Source organism: Danio aesculapii, chromosome 10, assembly GCF_903798145.1.
Source record: "Danio aesculapii chromosome 10, fDanAes4.1, whole genome shotgun sequence".
In the NCBI taxonomy this organism is placed as follows: domain Eukaryota; kingdom Metazoa; phylum Chordata; class Actinopteri; order Cypriniformes; family Danionidae; genus Danio; species Danio aesculapii.
In genome coordinates, this window is record NC_079444.1 from 28,717,356 (window position 1) to 28,738,091 (window position 20,736).

At 35.2% G+C, this 20,736-nt stretch overlaps 1 protein-coding gene across 2 annotated transcripts in view; it reads right to left on the minus strand.

The window, feature by feature from the left end:
- Positions 1 to 20,736, minus strand: part of alcama (activated leukocyte cell adhesion molecule a) — a 105,781-nt gene that overhangs the window by 6,627 nt on the left and 78,418 nt on the right. For both annotated transcript variants that reach the window (XM_056466636.1, XM_056466635.1), the window contains exons 4-12: positions 19,981 to 20,045; positions 14,484 to 14,571; positions 12,052 to 12,225; positions 9,342 to 9,466; positions 9,086 to 9,218; positions 5,474 to 5,586; positions 5,266 to 5,392; positions 3,565 to 3,686; positions 486 to 615 (exon numbers count right to left, since the gene is read on the minus strand). In XM_056466636.1, the coding sequence (XP_056322611.1) occupies positions 486 to 615; positions 3,565 to 3,686; positions 5,266 to 5,392; positions 5,474 to 5,586; positions 9,086 to 9,218; positions 9,342 to 9,466; positions 12,052 to 12,225; positions 14,484 to 14,571; positions 19,981 to 20,045 (1,077 nt within the window). The remainder of the gene's footprint in view (positions 1 to 485; positions 616 to 3,564; positions 3,687 to 5,265; positions 5,393 to 5,473; positions 5,587 to 9,085; positions 9,219 to 9,341; positions 9,467 to 12,051; positions 12,226 to 14,483; positions 14,572 to 19,980; positions 20,046 to 20,736) is intronic.

The window sequence follows — 20,736 nt, forward strand, 5'->3', positions numbered from 1 at the left end:
TGCCTGTGTATGTTATTTTGACTCTAAAAAAGCCAGCCATTGACTTGCAGTTTGTGATTCACCAAATACCACATTATTAGCTAAAAATCTAATTCAATGTTCTAATGAAGGAAAAAAGAGTCTCGAAGATGGCCTGAGGGACAATTTAGCAAATAACCAATTATTCTGGTTGAATCAGGAAAACAACACATTATTTATCCTAAATCTGACATTTATTGAAAACAATATCCCATTTTCCACACCTGTGGCTCAAATAAACATGATATTTCAGTGTTTTTGATCTATAGTGGTTATCTATACTTGATCTATACCTGTTTGTTCCACTTCAAACCTCTTTAATACGTAATTATCCATGTTAAATATGTATACCAATGGTTGTTTTAATCTAATCTGTTCTTGACAGCCCTATAATATGAGCCTTTAAAGGGGATCGATTGAGTGGTTAGTAAGCGGTCTTCACAGCAGGAAACCTCTTCAGTACTTACGGGAAAACACGCTGATGTCCTTTGTGTCGAAGCCGAGTTTATTGGTCACGAGGCAGCTGACGGTGAGGTTCTTACTCGGGACGACCGTCAATTTGTATGTGGCTTTTCCGTTGATATACGACGTTTCATCCTGCAAGACAACCAACAGACAATTTCAGGTTATCTTTAGATCATTTTGGTACACTTAAATAATGTTTTTAGACGGGTTGGTTTAATTATGATGACTGACTTCTTTGCTTGAGGCGTTGTTTAATACACCTCACCGCTAGAGGACGCGAAAGATCCTCAACTCATTTCATTCAGTAACGTACACTTTACCACCACACCCAGCGTTAACGGAAACAAACACAATTCAGGATCGGGAAAACATGTAATGTTGGACTAAAAATCTCACACAGCCATTAAATGTGTTTCCATCGCAAACACTCTTCAATATCTGTGTCATTAAGGCAGGCAGTGAGTGCTGAACCCCTCACTGAGAGCGGTAACTGATGCCTCCACAGGAACACAGCTAACGAAATATAGCAGAAAATAAGTCATTAAGACTCAATCAGGTTCAGATTATTAATAGTATATAATGTACTTCACAATTTAGTTCATATTCACAATTCACATAAGTATTAATATGGAGATGGCGTCTAAAGTTTTGAGGAGCTGGTGAGACAGTTTTATAGGCTATGTTTTATTTGGTTAAAAACAAGCTAAAGGGATAGTTTACCCCAAGTAAAAAAATTCTGTCATCATTTATTCAGCCTTTACTTGTTCCAAAGCTGTTTGACTTTTTCTTTTCTTTTTTTTTGTTTTGTTTAACAAAAGGAGATATTTTGAAGTAGGCTGAAAACCTACCATCGACTTCCATTTTTGTTTTACCCACAGTAGCCTACTTAGGAAGTCAATGGTCACATGTTTTTATTTTGCTTCTAAATATGTTTTTTAGTGTTCAACAGTCTAAAATTCATAACATTTTTAAATCACTTGAAGGTGAGTAAATATTAAGTAATTTTTCCCTTTTGTGGAACTTTACTAACTTTAGTTAACATGAACTACTAGTGTATCATTACTGATCTTAGTTCATCTCAGCAGTATTATTCTTACATTTGTAACACATGTAAACATTTAACAATGAACAGGTGACAATTCTCTCTTAAACAGATTTTTAGTTGTGCTACTTTGCATAGTTTTCTGATGTTAAAAAATTAACAAGATTATTGTTAACTTTTTTTTGAGTATCTTTTGCTCATCATATGCTTTTTTGAGTATCTTATGCTGACCAAGGTTGCATTTATTTGATCTAAAAACTAATTTATTTGATTAAAAACTGTATTTTTTCTGCAATTCAAAACTATTGTAAAGGTTTTTAAAATTGTGACTGCAAAACAGACTTAAAATAATTCTAGAAAAAGTTATCATTTAGTGCATAAGAAATATTATTAATGTTATAATTATATTTGTGCTGCTTAATAGTTTTAGTAAACCATAACAAATTTTAAAATACAACTTCAAAACTTTTAATGTGCTATTGCTGAATAATAATACCTTATATTTTAGTAACAATACCTTAATTTTAGGTCCAATTCTCACAATTAACAAACCATCAACAGACTTTTAGCTCAATAAACTACTAATTTATTGCTTATTAATAGTTAGTAAAGTAGTAGATTTAGGTGCTGGGTAGGATTAGGGCTGTAGAAAAAGATCATACTTTATAAGTATTAATAAACAGCCTGATCATCTTGATAATAGGGTAATAAGCCAGTAGTTAATAGTGGGAATTGGTACTTAAACTAAAGAGTTACCCAGTTTTGTTTTACTTCAACAGTACACTAACTTACTGTAACAAACAGTAGAATGTTTACAGAACTATAAAGATTGACCAGGATGTCTTGGGTTTTGCAGGAGGCAAAGTACGCAGAGTGTGACTTTACAACCCTGCTGGAAGCAGAGCAGCCCCAAACCCCAGATCTAAACCTGTTCATCTGAAATGCATCCACCGAGACCAGGCAGACACTGAGAAGCAGGAACGAGCTAACCATGTGTGTTAGTCTCTCAATGCGCCTGCGGTTCTGTAAAGGTGGGTTTGAGAAAGCGAAAGACGAATGCTGGTCAAACTGCTCTTTATCAAAACCCAAACACTGGGACTCATGGGACACACACGCTGTCTGGGATGTCTGGGGTATCAAACACATAAACAAAAGCTAGTTTTCAGTGTCCTGCTTTGGCATTGTTGTCCTCATTATCCTGCTTTCTGTCTCGAGTGTAGTCTCTCAATCCTCTTGTTAAATTTTAACGTATAAAGTACTGTTTCTGGGTCTAAGACTTGAAAACGCAGTCTCAGTAATCAATCTCTGTTTAGTTATATCACACATTAAAACAAAATCATAGTGTGCTCTGCATAGACTTGCTGTAACCCAGACACAAATATTTTTATTTATAAAAGATGTATCGCTGCGTGATCATCTAAGATATGAATGGATAGACCGATACGATCATGATTTTCAATAGTATTACAGCACACTGTTATATTAGTGCCATTTGTTGTTCGCTTTTGGCATCCGATAGATCATTTGGACCCAGAAACCGTGACGCGTGACTTCAGATTTAACAAGCGGATAAGAGGAAATAGGGAGGGCTAAACTCAAGGAAACTCATCACCTCGTCTCAGAGGTGGCAGTGAGAGGCGTTTGGGAGATTGCCGAGACGTGCCTCTGTGGAAATTCGCTTGTCAAAATAAAAAAGGACAGAAACAAAGACAAATTCGCTTGTCACAATATTCCGTAGCCGTCAGTCTGTGAACACGAGACGAATAATAAGGTGTCATTCCAGACATTCTGTCCCAGGACAACTGTTCCCCTTTTAACGTAAATTGAAAGTTGGCTTTTTGCTTCTGGGTGCTGAAAACCTGTGACTTCAAACACCTGTGCACCTTTCATCTTGTCTAGACCGAAGCTGAGAGGAATATCTGGGCATCTTTCCTTCTTGCATAAAAATGCACAAGATATGAGGTTCTTTTGGGACAACAGTAATGTCTGAAGAGTTGACTATAAGGCTGAGATTCAGTCTGACAGTGTTGGTGACTCACGTCGGTTCCGTTGACACTCCACTGCACTTCAGGTTTAGGTGAACCTTCTGCCTCGCACGTCAACACTTTATGTTTTCCATCATTGCTGCGATGCTTTGTCAGGCCGGTAATTCTTGGACCACCTGGAGATAATATCATATTTATGCTTTTATATATTATATGTCAAACAATTTAAAAACAAATGGAAAAAAAATGTATAATATGCACATGTAGAGTTCATATATTTAGAATAAATGATACAATTTTGGATGCATATGTACAGTAACAATAAACAAATCAAAGCAAAAGTTAATTAAAATCTATGTTAATATACATTTACTGCATGTGAATATTACAAAGATAAGAGATATAATATAATTAGATATACTACTGTACATAATTCTAATAGAATTTAAAATTCTAAATAAGATTACTTAATAGATTTTAATCTTAATGGCAACTTAATTTTAATTGTACTGATAAGTAAATAAATATATCTGGAGATTATATGTGTGTGCTTTAGATGCATTCTTTTACATTTCACACAGTAGATCATCTGTTTTAACATTTTAAAATCAAATATATATATATATATATATATATATATATATATATATATATATATATATATATATATATATATATATATATATATATATATATATATATATATATAATGTATTATAAATATATAATGTATTATAAATATACCTGTACATAATATACTGTATTATACATGATGTGCATAACTATACACTTACATGTACACTACCTGATAAAAGTCTTGTCGCCTATCCAAGTTTTAGGAACAACAAATAATAACTTGAGTTCTAGTTGATCATTTGGTATCAGAAGTTGCTTATATGAAAGGCAAAGGCCTCTAGATTACGCTTATTTCACCAAAATAAAATATGATTATGCCTTGATTTTTAATTATTTATATAGGACAGTAAGGTCTGACTTTGGTTAAACAAAAGTCTCGTAACTTAACAGAAATTATGTACAGTATAAAATATAAAGTCAAGGTGCAGTGGAAAAAGAATTAATATTGTGCATGAGCTTGGAGGACTGCATTCATACATCTCTGCAATGACCCAAATAACTTTATTAATAAAGTCATCTGGAATGGCAAGGAAAGTGTTCTTGCAGGACTCCCAGAGTTCATCAAGATTCTTTGGATTCATCTTCAGTGATTCCTCCTTCATCTTACCCCAGACATGCTCAATAATATTCATGTCTGGTGACTGGGCTGGCCAATCCTGGAGCACCTTGACCTTATTTGCTTGCAGGAACTTTGATGTGGAGGATGAAGTATGAGAAGGAGCGCTATCCTGCTAAAGAATTTGCCCTCTCCTGTAGTTTGTAATGTAATGTGCAGCACAAATGTCTTGATTCCTCAGGCTGTTGATGTTGCCATTCACTCTGCAGATCTCACACACCCATACTGAATGTAACCCAAAACCATGAATTTTCCTTCACCAAACCAGACTGATTTCTGTGAGAATCTTGGGTCCATGTGGGTTCCAGTAGGTCTTCTTCAGTATTTGTGATGATTGGGATGCAGTTTAACAGACGATTCTTCAAAAAAAATTAACCTTCTGCCCCTTTTCCAAATGATCAACTAGAAGTCAAGTTATAATTTGTTGTTCTTACAACTAGATTCAATGACAAGACTTTTGTCAGGTAGTGTATAGTTAAAAACAGAATAAACTTTAGTCCTACCTTCCACAGTAAGCTCGAAGGAAAAACTGTGTTTGATTCCTTCAATGGACACGTCACACACGTATAAGCCCGCGTCGCTGTATCTCAACTGGGAGAAATCAGGCAGTTTGTCCAGTTTACGGTTATCCTGCAGATAAAATTGATTAAGTTGTTAGTTTATCATGACTCGAAGGACTAAAACAACATGTTCGATTCCCTACAGTCTCACCTTAGTCCACGTCACTTTTACTTCAGAAGAGGCATTCTTCTCCAAAGACACTACCAAGTTTTCCCCGAGCTTTTTTAACACCTTGCCTGTAGGAGTGAGACTTACATCCAGAACTGAAAGAGAGAGAGACAGAGAGAAAATAAGAGCAGATGACAAGCGTGTATCACTTCGCTGCAGGCTCTTTTCGTACACCTGTCCTCAAAATATTTCAACCATTGAAAAGGCTGAAACACCCCACATGCCCCTGCCAACTTAGAGTGCTTATTCTGGCCTGAGTGATTGTTTTCTGTCCTCATGCGAACGGCTGGGATGCCACCAGCTTTGAAACCGCGCAGCGCAGACGGCGTGAAATATATTCGAATTTCCAAAACTAAGCATCACTAAACCCACGTTATGGAGATCATCAGGCCTTTTGAACCACACATACATATGCTTTCCTCAATGAGAATTATTGAAAGGCCAGTGTGTGTGTGAGCTTATCAGTGCTGCAGCCTCAACTCAAGTCAGAAAGTCCTAATTAAGCTGTTGGCCTAAAGTCCCGCCCCTCTCACTAATCCTGCATGCTGAAGATAGATTTGATTAACGCTCTAGTCGTGCATTAATTCATACTAGTATAGAGGAAGGAATTAATTGGAAATGAAAAGTAGGTGAAGCAAGTCTGCATTGGCTTTTCAGTTTGTTTAGGCTTGACTCTAATGTCTGGAGCATTGTTTAAAATGATAAATACTAGCCCAGGCATGGAACATTTTCATCAAATAAAACAAGCAGAACAAATTGGGAAAACAACTGAACTGTGTAGTATTGAAAAAATAATATAATATAATATAATATAATATAATATAATATAATATAATATAATATAATATAATATAATATAATATAATATAATATAATATATAATGAAGATATTCATTCTGTTGTGTTTATCCCTTCTTATTTATTCAGTGGTGGAAAGAGTTCTAAAATAATAAGATTTAAGTAAAAGTACCATTACTTGCCTAATAATGTAGTGCAGGTAGAGTAAAAGTATCTGTTGTGAATATTACTCAAAGTATGAGTAAAATGTAATCCTTTCAAAAGTACTCATGAATAGTAAGTAGTGAGTATTACGCTGTAAAAAGCTGATGCATTTACATGTAAATTCTAGATGTGTGTAAACATCACAATCTGTAGTGCAGATTTAGGTTGAGATGTCAGGTGACCAAAATTCAATGTCCAGCCAGTGTCTAAGGATTTAGGTTATGTTGGAAAGTGACCAAAATCCACCGTCGAGCCAATATCTTAAACCAACGTCATATTGACGTCAAATACTGACATTTATTTGTCAGGTATGGCAACCAAAATCCAATGTCTAAAAGACATCATATTGCTAACTTTCACCCAATGTCAAGCTGTAACATAATTAGACGTTGATACTTGGTTGATTTTAGGTTGGACATTGGCGTCGGCCTGATGTTTGGTTCTAACATCAACCAGATTTTTATTTCCAAACAAAATGCAACGTTGGGGTACAACGTCAATCTGACGTCATGTTGACCTCTTGTTCCTTCTGGGTGTTTAAGGCCATTTCGCTCATCATACAGTAAACATTTTTAAAACCACTAAGTAAATAATAATTTCTGAGAAAACGAACTCAATTACAGTCGTTTGAGTATTTTGTTACTTTACACTTCTGTATTTTTTAAAGAAATATCACTATATATGATTGAAATGTCAAATCAATTATATAATTATAATAATTCAAAACTTTAATTGTGGCTATTATTATTATTATTATTATTATTATTATTATAATAATAATAATTATTATTATTATTATTATTATTATTATTATATAATCACAGTATAATTATGAAATAGATTTTTGGGTTGGTATTTCCTCTTATGCTTTCAAATTCTACACCTTAAAGCTTTTATTTTGCCAGAAAACAACAGGCAAACGTCTATTTTTAAACTCTTCTTTTGTTGACATCAGATTTATAAAGCATTCTTAATACCAATTTGGGAAGATGTTTGGACTTAAACTCACAGCATTTAAAAATATATAATTACAGTGCAGGCGTTGCGTTCATCACTGTTTCATGTACTTGCCAACATGGTTTTTAATCACACTTGGCGCTTGGGAGAGTGTTGGTTTTAGGAGTGAACAAATATGTTTTCTAAAGTGTTATGTTAACTGATGCTGAGGCTGTGCTGCAATATTCCTTAAATATTTATCTTCAAATGCAATTCTTTGTCAGATGTTGCAAAACACACTAAAGGCACACTTTTACAAGCAAGCGGTTTCCTTTTTCAAGCATATATATGTTTTTCATTTGCATTTATTCATGAGCCACAAATGCAGACAGTATTCTATCAGGATAGATGGTAATCTTGCAGTAGGCTAGCTGAAATGTGTGTGTCAGTTAGTGGAGAGCATGATTTTAGATTCATGTTCTGAAGTTGATATATTTTAGATTTGGATTTATTGCAGTTCAGTGCAGAAATCAGAGATTTAGTGGCTGCAAACAACACAAGCTGCCTCATGGATAAACACAAACCAGCTGTGCTAGATATCGCTAAACTCCAATGTAAATGTTAAGAGTGTTATCAGAACACCTGCTAATTTTGCAGAGACAGAAAGAGAGTGCCTGCATTGGTTGGCAGATTGCGTAAATTTGGCAAAATATTTCCAAATATTGAACATTTTAAAGGTTTTAGTGAGGGATTACATCTATTTAACTTTGAGTATCAAACCAAACGGTTCTTTTCAAGATTCTTTTTAATTTATTTATTTATTTGTTTTTTTATTATTATTATTTTTTAAATTTTTTTTTGCAAATGACACTGTCACGATTACCAGCAAGCCTCTACAGATTGCTGGAGAACTACACACACAACACATGAACTACAACTACCAGGATGCTTTGCTGTCCTCCCTGACGGTCATTTGGACACACACACAGCTGCGGTTCATTCCCACTTTTTACTAGAACTATATATGTCAGCTTGTGTTTTCCTCTCTTTGTCTGTTGTTTTTCAGTCATGATCACCAGCGAACTGTAGAGCCTAGATGCTTGTGATCCTGTTAGACATGCAGTTTTTTCAAACCAACACACTACAGTAGTTTCAGTAACATTTTATTTGAATTAAAGTTTAATGTTTATTATTTTTTTTATAGATTTTTTTTAAATGAGAACTTGCTTTATTATATTACTGTATATTATATTATATTATATTATATTATATTATATTATATTATATTATATTATATTATATTATATTATATTATATTATGCTCCAGCTCTCTGCAAAAAGGCCTGCACTATTGATTAATGATGCATTATACATCACTTTGATTAGTGGGATCATATTTGAGAGGAAAGCTTTGGAAAATCATATGAGCAAACTTTAGGAAACTTTTCCAACTTTTCCTGCACTGACCAACAACATTTCAAGGAATGCATTTGAAAGTCCAGTTTTTCTTTTGTCAAGCAGCTTGCATTTCAGCTGACTCTACCCTTTCCAAAACATCTTTCCATATCTGTCAAAGGCTCCATCACTTCTGTCTCTAAGTATGTGGATATTTTTATGGAGAGATGGAAGAGATACAGAGCAGATTTGTCCACTCACAGCTCACTGTGACGATCTGAGTGGACTCAATCACATCATTGTCAAGCAGAGAGCACTTGTACACGCCGCTGTCGGCTCGGGTGACACCAGTCAATGTGTAGACATCCTTGTCCGTCACTGTGACCTTCTTTCCCTGAAGAGATCAAGGCAGAGAGAAGCAGTGAGATTAAGCAGAAGAAGAAAACAGGGCAGACAGCAGGACCCTGAAGATTTAAGAGCGGTCTGGTTGCTGTGGACACTGCAGGCAGGCGCTCACCTTAATGTTAAAGTTGAAGCTGGTAGGAGGAGGGTTTCCGTCCGCCTGGCATTTCAGTGTCACATCATCACCTTCCCTAATGGGGCTCTGAGAGACAACCTGTAGACTCACCTTCTCAGTGGGATCTAAAAGACAAAGAGAGAAAACAAACATTTGAATGAACCGAGGAGGATGGCTGTCATCGCAGAGATGTGGTGTGACTTTCCAACAGCCTCAAAAAGGAAACATTCTCTAAGCCACCGTGCCATTCTGAGGACCCCAAGGGGCTTAAACGCCTTCATTTCCACAACCATTTGCAGTCTCTCATTCTCGCCCTCGTTTTCGCGCCCAGCAGCCACAGAGCATTTCACATCACATCTTCAGCCCGAGGCACTGAACAAACCTCTCAGCATTCAGATAACAGAGAGAGACTGAGAGAGAGAGAGAGAGAGAGAGAGAGCAACTGCAGACTTGGTTACCGGCATTATGCCTGACAAGACCAAAAAAAAAAACATCAAATTGTGCTTGGCTACCAGCTGAGACCTTCAATTCAAGGTTCAGGACACGAGAGATGGCTTCATGTTCTCGGCTATGCACTGATACGCAGATACCCATGAACGCGGACCCCTCAAACCAGCTGTAAAATCAAACAAATAAAGCTTCAAAGCGCTCGACGCAGCATGTGTCACATTATCTCAGGAAGAGCAAAAGCTCCAGCGCTTGACTACCAACCCAATCCTAATTCGTTTCATCTCTGGGCTAACACGACATATTTGCCCCTAGGGGGAGCTGGTTTGTGTACAAGTAGATTTATACAGTAAAGAAAACCTGAAATCTCCTGTCACATTCTATCTGGATTGAAATTGATGGTATGCTTTCATGTAAGAGTGGGTAAAGCCATTGAAAGCTTATTGCCTCGATACTTCCGGGCTCATTCACTTCCATTGAGTTTTAGCCTTTAAAAAAACAGGTCATTGTATAACTTGATGTTGCAAACTGATATTTTCTTCTTATATTATTTTTATGTACAGTATAGTCATATACACACTCATTTGTTTCCACACTGCAGAATAAGGTGAATTATATTATATTATATTATATTATATTATATTATATTATATTATATTCAATTTCTTTCGGCTTAGTCCCTTTATTAATTAGGGGTTGTCACAGCGGAATGAACCGCCAACTTATCCAGCATATGTTTTAAGCAATATTATATTATATTATATTATATTATATTATATTATATTATATTATATTATATTATATTATATACTATTAACTAATACGCAAGAAAAAATTCACATACAGGTACTGTATACCAATGCATAAACAGGTAAATAAATAGAGTTTACACAAAAGCGTTCTCAACTAAAAATGGGAAACTTTAGCCAGTTATTTACAAATATAAGATGTTTTAGGGGCCTGAAGGTACAAACAGGTTTCAAGGTGCAGGTTTTTGAAAACAATACTGTCATCTACTCCTTGTAAACTACAAAAATGCATATTGTATATTATGTGTTCAGTCTGTAGGCATAAACATAAATGAACGTCTCGTAATCGTTCAATCAAAGTTTCATCTGTGAAAAGACATCAGAAAAAGAGCTTGCAAACAATGTCACATAGCATTATATTAACCTCAGGCAAGTCTCCACAGCTTGTAAGTGCACAAGAGTAGAGTAGAGCTTTTCTTTAAATACCTGCAATATATTAGTTCCTTTACATTAGATTTTACGTACTTAATCTAATAGTGATATCTTAACAAAAATTAAGTGAAAATATTAATTAATTCAATAAAATTGAAGTAGATACTTCACTTTATCATTTCATTATAAACTGTTAAATGTAAAAACTGCCTTATTTTAGGGTTGCACGGTTTACTGGTACTGGAAGTATCTATGGATCCAAAATACTGGTGGTGCCACTGTAGTTTGTAAACGGTAGTATCGTCATTAAAGGTCTATCTACAATAGATAATGTTAGGTGTGGAAAAGTCACAAAAATGCTCATACTGTACGTTTGTTTTAAAGTTTTCTGACGTGTGTCAAACACACATCTGAATCGGAACATTTCTGTTTCCTCTAAATATGATTTAGTAGCTACAACAACCATGACAATCTCTTAAAAAGAACGACCACTTCATATAGCCAAATTTTGTTGGAAAAATGTAATTTTTGTAATAATTTCATTTAGTGAATGAATTTTCAAAAAGTGAGGTGCAAACAATATTTTTTTTTAATAATAAGGGAATTATTTCAAGACCTATTATAACATGTAAAACATAGTATTTCTGACAGTTTTCTTTATAATTTGAGTTATGAATTACAGTATCGCAATACTACTTAGTATCGTGATACTTCAGCTGGTATAGTATCAAAAGATGAATTAATGGTATCGCGACAACCCTACCTTAGTTGCAGTTTGCTTAGATAGAACTGTTTATAATTGATTAAATATTACATCGAAATATAGATAGCTAATTAACTTAATAGTTAGTGCTCTTGATATTAATTGTAACCTTTAGTATTGTAGTAATGCACAAGTAATAGAACTCCCAATAATTTACAGCATTAGCTGAGATAGATCCTTTATCTTTAGAAAGAAATTGTAAGCATAATTGATTTTATTTTAACAAAGGAGACTTAATTTGTTTATAAAACTGTTAAGTCAATAGAAAAAGAGGCCACTTTACATCATTACTGTTTAGTATGCAGTTAACCACACTTACAGTGAATTTGGAAGGTATCGGGTGTTGAAACCTGGTTGGGTCCCATCACGTGCTTTGCTACGCAGGTGAACTGTGATGCCACATCCTCTTTCCTGGCTGTGTACTGCAGTCTGGAAGAGGTGCTGGACAGACCTGTGACTGGGTCCTTGGTGACAGCAGATGTGATAATGATCGCTGCAGTCGCACACAAACACACATACAGACACATCAGTCATTAAAGCTGGCAAGCACAGTGACTGTCACACCGTATGTCTACCCTGGAAGTGCCTGACACCCCATAACGACAGCTTGAGTCTGCCAACACTGTCAGACTGTTCACTAACCACAGGCCAATCAGCTGTGAGCTCCAATACAGCAACAGTAAAAGGGCTATGTTCCTTTTTTGTGCTCATTTCAAATAACTAAATGACATATGTTATGGGTATGATTAGATGCAAAAACTAGTTGAAGACCATAAGCTGAGAGTGCTCATTAAGTGAATGCTTTTGCAAATACACATTCTTAATTTCAGACATAGAGGGAAGTAAGCGTTTAGTTCTACAGCCTGTCAAAAAAGGTACCAGGTGTCTGTCGATTGAAAAGTGACATTCATATCAGATGCGTGCAGTGTAGACATATTCAATATGCTTACAATACAGTATGCGCAATATCTAGTTGTGTCGCAACATATACCGCATACATCCGGTGTTGAAAGACATACATTTTTTCCCACAACAGCTTTAATGAAAATATTATGACACATACTTTTTGAGTGATTCAAACAACAGCCTTTTCAAGCACATGAACATGATTTTTTAATGGAATATCTGTATGGATTTAATTATAAATAGTACCATCTCATCTAAAATGAATAAACATGGATGTATTGTTAACTGTTTCCTGTTATCAAACACAAACTATAGATATAATTATCATTTGATGCTTCATTTGATGGGCGAGATATTGTAACAAATTGTACCAAGCATAAAAAAAACTATTAATGGATGTTAAATAACAGTAATACCTTTGAAGTTGGCTAATTTAAGATCAAATAATGTCACAATCAGTTTGATGTGTCATTTAAATGAACAGTTTGCTGTTATAAATGAATGACGTGAAGGAAGGAAAACTAAAAATGCCAATCAATATATAAAAAGAAACATTATATTACAAATATTTTTAAATTTATATATTTGGAACATTTTACAATAGTTTAATTAGTAAATGTTAATGAATGTTTTTACTAATGTGATCTAATAATGAACAATAGTTGTACTTCATTTATTAATCATTAGTTCAACATTTACTAATGCATTGTGAGTTAACAAACTAACAATGAACAACTTTATTTCCATTAACTAACAATAACAAAGATACTGTAATACATGTATTGTTCATTGCTTTTTAAATGCATGGTAACACTACCATAAGGTTGTATAGTTAATGTTAGTTAATGCATTTACTAACATGAACAAACAATGAGCTACAGTATTTGTTCATGTTAGTGAACGTTACTTAATGAAAATACAGTCATTCATTTTTAGTTCATATTAGATCATGGTGCATTAACTAATGTTAACAAGCATGAACTTGAATCTTAATAATGCATTAGTAAATGTTGAATTATGATTAATAAATGCTGAACAATTATTAATCATATTTATTCATGTTAGTAAATGCATTAAGTAATGAACCTTGTTATAAAGTGTGACCAAATACATTAACTAACATTAAGCGATACAACCTAATTGGAAAATGTTAACAACATATTTTAATATATTGTATTTAAAAAGGATAGTTAAAAAAAAAGTCACCCTGAAGTTTCAATTCTCTTTTAATTTGTTTTTCTTTAGCATAAAAAATTACATTTTAAATAACTTGGTAACCAAACAAATGACGATACACATTAGCTATGTTTCAATCCAAAGATGCAAATTAAAAGTATGCGGAATATCACATAGAAGACCAATGATCCAATGAGTCAAAGAGAACAAAATCATTACTTCCTGATAACCTGGTGCCAAATATATATAAAAAAAAGAAACAGGAATTTGCTGCAGTATAGGAGAAGCTGCATGAATCTTTTCTTCATTTGATAAATTACTTGCGCTTCATATTCCGACACGCAATGATCACCGTTTGAAGGCGTGAGACACAGAGCACAGACGCTCTTGATTCTGGAGGTCATTAATAATATAATAACACTAATACTGAACCGGTTAAGGCGTTTTAGAATTACCAAAACAACATAACAAAAGCACATGACTTTTTTTTGATGCGCATACTGGGATTTGTTCGGTAAAAGTGTTTCCATCATAGTTTAAGTGCATTTTTTCTTATTGAAGTTAAAACGTTTATCCTACTCAGTGATGTGCATGTTTTTTATGTGCATTTTCAAAATTTTTGTATTTGGTGCATTAAATTAAATTATTCTCCTTCACTGCATGACTCACTCTTGCCATCATCCACCAGAGCCTGGTTGTTCTTCATCCAGATGAGATCTGCTGCTGGATTGGCGCTCTCCACCACACATTCCCCCAACTAAAACACACACAGAGACAGGGACAAAAAAAAAAACACATTCTGTGACTGTATCGAAACTTGTCATCGGCAAGAATGTGGACTAGATTCAAGTCCTCAAACTATTTCAACTTTCGCTTTCATCTGTCTTCAACGTCTATTTATAGACGCATGATAAACAGTATGAGACCAGATGTGTCATTTTCACACTGAACGTGAATTGAACTGTTCAGTGACTCTGGCACACTTTTGGGAATTTCCCAAATGATATTTCATGACCCGAGCACTCCAGGTACTTTTGTCCCACTTCTCATTGGTCCCGAGCTGGCCAGGGAAGGCACCTTGATACATTAATATATAAAGATTTACATCAGCAGTCCTTCCAAGATTTTGTGGGACATCTGATTTATGCATTGTCTTTTCTCCAAATGTGTGAAAACATTTGCAGCATGTTGTTTTGCTTTAAAGAAATGGTTTACCTCTAAACCATAAACCCTAAGCCTCCTATATCATATATGATAAGGTATCTAAACAACCAAAATAAACAAAGCTCTAATTAACAAATTAAAACATATTAATTGAATATTATGTGGCATCACGGTAGCACGATCACTTCACAGCAAGAAGGTCGCTGGTTCAAGCCCCGGCTGGGTCAGTTGGCATATTTGTGTGGAATTTGCATGTTCTTCCCGTGTTCGCGTGGGTTTCCACCGGGTGATCTGGTTTCATGGGTCCAAAGACATGCGCTATAGGTGAATTGGGTAAGCTAAATTGGCCGTAGTGTATGTATGTGAAAGCAAGAGTGTATGGGCGTTTCCCAGTGTTGGTTTGCAGCTAGAAGGACATCGAATGGCATCCAAAGCATATGCTGGATAAGTTGGTGGTTCATTCTGCTGTGGCAACCCCCTTGTTAATAAAAGTACTAAGGCAAAAAGAAAATGAATAAATGAATGAATATTATATGTTTATTTGTTTAGCCATTCAGCATTGCACTTTAGGCCCAGTAATTGCACTGCTAATCCTCCAAAATTAAAATTGCAGAGCTTTTATGAAAAATTGAAGCAGTCGAATATCAAGTTTGACATTTGACTCAGTTTAAAATAAAGAAAGGTTATTGGGAGATTCAAAACAATAAGTTATACATGTATCTATATATACTTTTATGCAAATGTCTGCTATACTAGTGTCAAAAATTGTGGCCGGATGAATAACAAGTTCAACAAATTGCTGTTTTTGCCCAGAGGATTTTTATTTATTTTTTAATTGCAAGCTTGTCTGAACTTTGCTTCAATTGCTTGATCTTACTTTAAATTCTGTGATGGCAGAATCAGAAAGTCCTGGAAGGGACCGATCTGTGCGAGCTAAAGTGGGCGGTGTTTAAACTCTCTCTAAACTTTCTTCTCCCTGCCCTTTTACTTCTCTCTGCTTGAGTAAAAACGCCGCCAGAGGCCGAGGAGTCTCTGCATTAATAACACGCTGACAGGATCACATGCTGACGAGCTTCTGCCCAGGGATAGAGAGATCAGCAGAAAGAGAGAAAGGTAATAATGGCAGGAAAGCAGAGCAGACAGCAGAATGATGCATGAGCTCAGGTGTTCAGGGTGGCGTAAGAAATCCTAGATTTAGAGGAAGCGCGGACAGGGGTGGGGGAAATCGTCGTAGCGTGATTCCGATCTCTGATAACATGCCGGACCCTCCTCAGGAGCCAGACCATGATACATCACCTCTCAAGCGCAGACTGCTGCTGAGGCCTGGAGCTTCACTGAGCCGTGACTGAGCACTTTCCTTCCTCCACTCTCTCTGGGGGATTCGCTCAGAATCAGCTCAGTCCGCTAATGGTGTTGTTAAATTACACATGCTTTCTGCATTGTTTTAGCAGCTGGTTTGAAGATTTTGGTTACAGTGATTTTTAGTACTTTTGAACATTGCCAATAGTATGTTTTAATATTTTAACTCCATATAAATTTTTCTATATCTTGTTTACATGTATGTTTCAGTATTATATTTTAAAATGTATTAGCATTGTGTGCGGCTCTGTTTATTTACATTTTTTATGATTGTTTAATGTTTGCATTTATTATTAGGCTTCCATGAAATTTTGAGAAAGAAAAATAAATGCAAAGAAACAGGGCTGCCCAATATTGGAAAAATCTGACATTGCAATATTTTGGTTTTCTCTGATATATATTGTGATATACTTTGTTATACTTGGAAAGAATTTTTGATTACACTTTATTTTAAGGTTTAGTTCTCGCTCTTAGGAAACCATTTTGACTTTTGCTTCAATAAACTCCTAATTTGCTGCTTATTAATAGTTATTGAGGTAGTTTAGGTATTGTCTAGGATTAGGGATGTAGAATAATATCATACAGAATAGGGCTAGGAAATAAAAATCTCGATTGATTGAACATTTTAACTCGATTACCATTAACAACCGATTGTTTTATTTATTTATTTAAGTTTTGTCACTTTGCCAAACACACATTGCCTTAAACAAAGTCACTTTTTTCCTATAAAAAGTGTAAAATAAATAACTTGAACTTTTGGAAACAAAATTAATTATTTTCAGTGTTTGTCATATTAAAAGTAGGAAATAAGCAGCATCTCTTCTAAATAAAATAACTCTTGTATATCCTGTAAATACTACTTTTAACAGTGCATTTCTTACATCTTCTGTAAGCATATATATATATATATATATATATATATATATATATATATATATATATATATATATATATATATATATATATATATATATAATTTTTCTTTTATAGTAATTTTTTCTGGGTTTTCACCTTTAATGAATAGGACAGTAGAGAGTATTGACAGGAAAGTGTGGGGAGCAGAGAGGGGAAGGATTGGCATAGGACCTCGAGGCAGGAATTGACCTCAGGTTGCCCTAAGCATGTGTCATGTGTCGATGCTCTAACCACTACGCCATCAGCACTGACAGTAAACAAATATTTTAATGTGAATAATAATTTTATTGTAATGGAAAATATGCTGTCTCAAGGCATCTCCGGTGCAGCTTCCAATCAATGTCAATGTAGTGCAAACGTGCAACGTGTAGTTACATTTTTTGAAAGGTGCACAGGTATGCGACCGCACGAAGCCTGCGCCGGACCATACGCGTGTGCTCGACACAGAAGTATAAATCAGCATTTACCGAGGGAGGTCACATGACTCCACATGCTGTAGATAAAGTAATTTAAAAAATTGACCTGGAAAAATTTGATCGATTATAGGTTCTGAATGTCGATTTTGATTACTTTTTGAATAATCTGCCAGCCCTAATACAGGATATGTGCTTTACAAGTACTAATAAGCAGCAAATATCTTAATAACATTCATGCTAATAAGCAACTAGTTAATAGTGAGAATTGGTTCCTAAAGTGTTACCGAATGTATTAATTTTTGATTGACTGGGATATTTCTGTAGGAGACATAACATGTAATAAACAAACTACAGGCATAAATAAATTCAACTAAGCAACAATACAAGTGAAATAAACAGTGCATGCGTTATGGTTTTGTATATGTAAATGTAAAATTTACACTGCAAAGTCAACTCAACATTGCATATCTTTGCGATGTGACTATTGCGGATGCATACATTGCGATATCGATGCTGAAACGATATATTGTGCAGCCCTAATACCTATAAAAAGATACCACTTTAAAGTTATTTATTTATTTATTTATTTATTTATTTATTTATTTATTTATTTATTTATTTATCAGGATCCCCAATAGCCACTACCAAGGTGGCTATTCTTCCTGGGGTAATCAAAACTAATATATTATATCATAATGTTTGATTATACACATATTTTCTATTATAATGTCTGCGCTGTTTCACTCATTAAAAAGGATTAAATTTGGCCTACACATGTTTTTCAATTAAGGGATAAATATTTTTAATGGGGCGACACAGTGGCGCAGTAGGTAGTGCTGTCACCTCACAGCAAGAAGGTCGCTGGTTCGAGCCTCAGCTGGGTCACTTGGCATTTCTGTGTAGTGTTTGCATGTTCTCCCTGCGTTTGCGTGGGTTTCCTCTGGGTGCTCCGGTTTCCCCCAAAGACATGCGGTACAGGTGAATTGGGTAAGCTAAATTGTCCGTAATGTGTGAGTGAGTGTGTGTGGATGTTTCCCAGAGATGGGTTGCAGCTGGAAGAGCATCTGCTGCGTTAAACATGTGCTGGATAAGTTGGCGGTTCATTCCGCTGTGGCAACCCCGGATTAATAAAGGGACTAAGCCGAAAAGAAAATGAATGAATTAATATTTTTAATGGTTAATCAGACATAAAACAGTCAATAGTTTGAGAAATTAAAGTGTTTTTATTGACATTCTTCTCTGTGACCATATCGACTCACCTCTGTCAAAATATTTTCTGTGACCATACAGATTCACCTCTCTCACAGTGTTTTCTGTGACCATACAGATTCACCTCTGCCATCTAGATCTCAGAATTCATGACAAAATTCCAAAAGCAAAATAAAAAAACAGATCTATGCTTTATTAATGTGACTCTCCTTCACCTTTTGTTGAATAACCGCTGACATGTCAGAGTAAAATGTACAAAAACAACTTTTTAATACAATCCTACAAAAATAACACACCTATTTAATATATTCACCCTTCTCTTTCTAATTTCCTCTTCCCAGAGACCTTCAGCCTCCCTGCATCTTTTCAAGACAAGTAGCTGTTTTAAATGCTATATATTCAGCGGAGCCGCTCTTTCTTCCGTGCCCTTCCCCTCTCTGAGTCTAAGCAAGTCTCGGCACTTTGAACACCGCAGACCTCAGTGGGTGGCCGTGGAAAAAAAACAAAAAATCACAGTCCTATAATGCTGTATACGCAACAACAGCCTTCCCCACCCCACACCTCCGCCTCAACCAGACTCTAAGATCCTACATTAAAAAGGAGAGGAGAAAAAAAAATAACGACCCCCCAGCTCCATTTACAAACACCAGTCAGAAGGACTGCGTGGGATGCCTGGTATGTGCTCCAAGTAGTGCAAAATCAAAGAACCTTCCTCTTCTCATGCAACCAAATAATATCACTGCGGTCCTCTATTTGAGATGCAAAATCTAGAGAACATTAAAGTGTGTGTTTCCTGTATAGCTGTGGGTGGCAATAGCTCGAGCACTGCCTAAATCAGGTGTGTACGCCCTACAAACGTGTTCGCTGATGTCCGTATCATTAGCGCAGTCTTTGAGCTGCCTCTGACTGTGATAACAGCAGGTGTGTGTCAATGTTGAGACTACTGGAGAGGCACGCTGGGTAATGAAAACAAAGGCGCCGGGTTTGATCTTGCACATTGTTAGTATACACTAGGCTGGTTGGTGTACTGGAGCAAACATTGTATAGGGGAAATAAAAGCAGCAGCGGAAGCTCAGGGTCTTAAAGGGAAAAGAGTGACTCACCTGCGTCAGTTTGTCATTTTCCAGTTCTTTCGCTTTGTTTTTGATTACAGGGGCTGATGGTTTTTCTGCAATGAGAGGTAAAGCATCATTGCATTGAGTGTATTTGGTAAAGCATATGCATAGAATGCTTACGGTAGAAGTTATTTGCTTTTTGCCAAATATTATTATATAAATTTAAAGGCAAAGTTGGTGGTGATTTTCATTTAACTCGACAAACAAGAAATTAAGATTAAATCATTTACTAACTCTCAATATGAATAATTTAAACTCTTACACTGCACCACCAAGAAAAAAAAATGGATTGCATTTCTTAACTCCTAATGTTGCTAGTTAACACAATCAATGCATTTTTTTTCAACACATCCCATAATTTATCAAATATCAACCTCTGCCAAATGGTTAATATGTTGGTTTATAGTAAAACTACCGGAATCAATACATATATTATGAAAAATCTGAATATATGAATTGAACATTTTTAATATTAAATCATCTTTTTTTGAAGTATGCCATTTCAAATTCTTATTTAACATGTTTTCTTGCTTTTTTAACAATAAAACCAAAATCAAGTGTAGTAGTGTAACAGGATTATGTTGTTTATTGTGTAATATGTTTGATTTTCTTGTAAACCATTATTTAAAACAGTCATTCTTTAAATTACTTTAACAGTCATTATTTAAAACAGTCAATATATGGTCTACCATTTGGTAGAGCAGGCAGTTAAAGGGTTAAATGAATAATTTGAGTCAGTGATTC